This window comes from Oratosquilla oratoria, chromosome 40 (genome assembly GCF_046742065.1).
Source record: "Oratosquilla oratoria isolate Oo_2021 chromosome 40, ASM4674206v1, whole genome shotgun sequence".
In the NCBI taxonomy this organism is placed as follows: Eukaryota; Metazoa; Arthropoda; class Malacostraca; order Stomatopoda; family Squillidae; genus Oratosquilla; species Oratosquilla oratoria.
The window spans coordinates 12,192,808-12,194,739 of record NC_134816.1 but is presented as its reverse complement, the minus strand read 5'-3'; the positions used below and the strand labels follow the sequence as shown (position 1 = coordinate 12,194,739).

Below are 1,932 nucleotides of genomic sequence, written 5' to 3'. Positions count from 1 at the left end.
TACAAGAATATATACAGAGAGTATAAGGTTCAGAAAGGGAACCGGGAAAGGTTGTGAGGCTCTATTGTCGACCTGACCAGTTCGCGGCAGCGGACGTTTGGGCTACTACCTTTTTCAGAATAAAAATTTTCCAGTTTGTACATGCCATGCCTTAGATTTAAGTTATTGAAAAATGTATCTCTGATCAGACTGGATTCTATTATATTTCTAGTCAAATATGACTTATTTTTAACCATTTCTTTAGCACCCTCGCAATTTATGCAATGATTAAAATCCCTTAGGTGAATAAATAATGCATTAGAAATTTGCCCACTCTTGACGCTATACTGATGTTGTTTTAACCTTACTTTTAATTCTTTTCCAGTCTGACCAATACAGCATTTGTCGCAATTTTTACATGGAATTGAATATATGCATTCTTCTTCCTTATAAGGAGAGTTTTTAATTAAAAGACTTCTAACTGTATTGGAGTTATTAAATGCCACTTGAATATTGAAAGTCTTAAGAATATGAGGTAGTTTGACGAAATTCTCGTTGAAAGGCAGTACAAAGTCAACGAGAGTGATTGCTGTTTGTCGCCGTCCGCCGCTTCTTAACACTTGGGCTCTCACCGTCTTCAACATAAATATGACTTTCAACATCAGAGTAGGTGTTGTGTGTGTCCATGCCAGCATCTTCAGAATAAAAATGCTCGCTGTCTTCAAAGGATGCAACTGACACAGAGATTTATTTCTTCTTTTCACCCTTAGCATATCCCTGCTCTATTGTTTTCATCCATTTCCTGTCCACGAAGTCTTCACAGTACATTTTATTCTGGGTTCTTTGGCCCTCAAGGAAGGCCCATGCCATTTCACCCATTTTCACCCAACTTATTCAGAGTCCTGGTAAAACACGTCCATCAACTGTTTCATCCTGTCATTGAAGCCTGCTGCTCTCGCTTGAAAACTGTCACTTTGTCGCTGTTTCCTTGTCTGGATCAGGGTGACAAATTCACCGTACATCTTCAGGATGTGTTTCTTTATGTGCCTGTTGTGGATGGTGTACAGATTGCAGAATAGCCAGTGTTTCTGAACCAGCTCTTGCAGCAGCTGAGCTGCTGCATCTTTGGAGTGCTGATCTTGGCCTGCCCGCTTTGGGCGCAGCAAGTAGAACATATTCTGTATGACATCTTTGACAGTTGAGAGCATCCCATGCGGTAATTCAGCTGTTTCTATATTGTCCACACTACACAAAGTCTTCCTGGAATGAGATTTCGTGTCTACGTTAGCCATATCGATTCAACTTGCAAAAAGAGAAATAGTATTATGTTCCTGTAAACAATTATATATATTCTCTTCCACTCATTAGTTCACCTAAAAGTACCCCCCCCAAAAAAAAAAATATCATGCAAAATCTCATAAACGTCATATTTTGATTGATTTTGAGGGTGACAACTTTCAAACAGTATGTACTGGGGGGTTATTATGATCCCATGGACCAATTGTTGATATTTCCGGATTAAGTAAGGCTAGACCATAATATTAGGGGGTATCGCATAAAAAAAAAATACTTTTGCAAAATTACACCACCCCCTACTAATAGCGATTACCTAGATTTACAATTCTTTCTCGCTACTACTTATGGACCCCTATGCTGTTTGTATAAATATTTCCACCAAATCTTATCATTGCCTCTCCTTTTCATTTGGGGTGGGGGAGGGGGCACCGTTAGATCTCCATGACATTTCTTATGACGCTAACACGTATTACATGTGCTAATGGCAGTCTTTTAATTTTATAGTTTTTGGATTTTCATTTTTCCTTTGCCATCTTAGTGCAAGTTTATGGATATTTTATTTTTATTTTTCCAGTAGAATGGAAAAAAAATAATAATAATAAAATTGTGCAATAAAGTGTACCATCTTGAATGAATAAAAATTGTCAACCAAAAAGA

General features: G+C 37.7%; 1 protein-coding gene across 1 annotated transcript; it reads right to left on the bottom strand.

The window, feature by feature from the left end:
• Window positions 1-869: 869 nt before the first annotated feature.
• Window positions 870-1,271, bottom strand: LOC143020431 (uncharacterized). The gene has a single exon (XM_076176849.1). It carries the CDS (start codon window positions 1,269-1,271, stop codon window positions 870-872), a length of 402 nt encoding a protein of 133 aa, XP_076032964.1.
• Window positions 1,272-1,932: the final 661 nt, after the last annotated feature.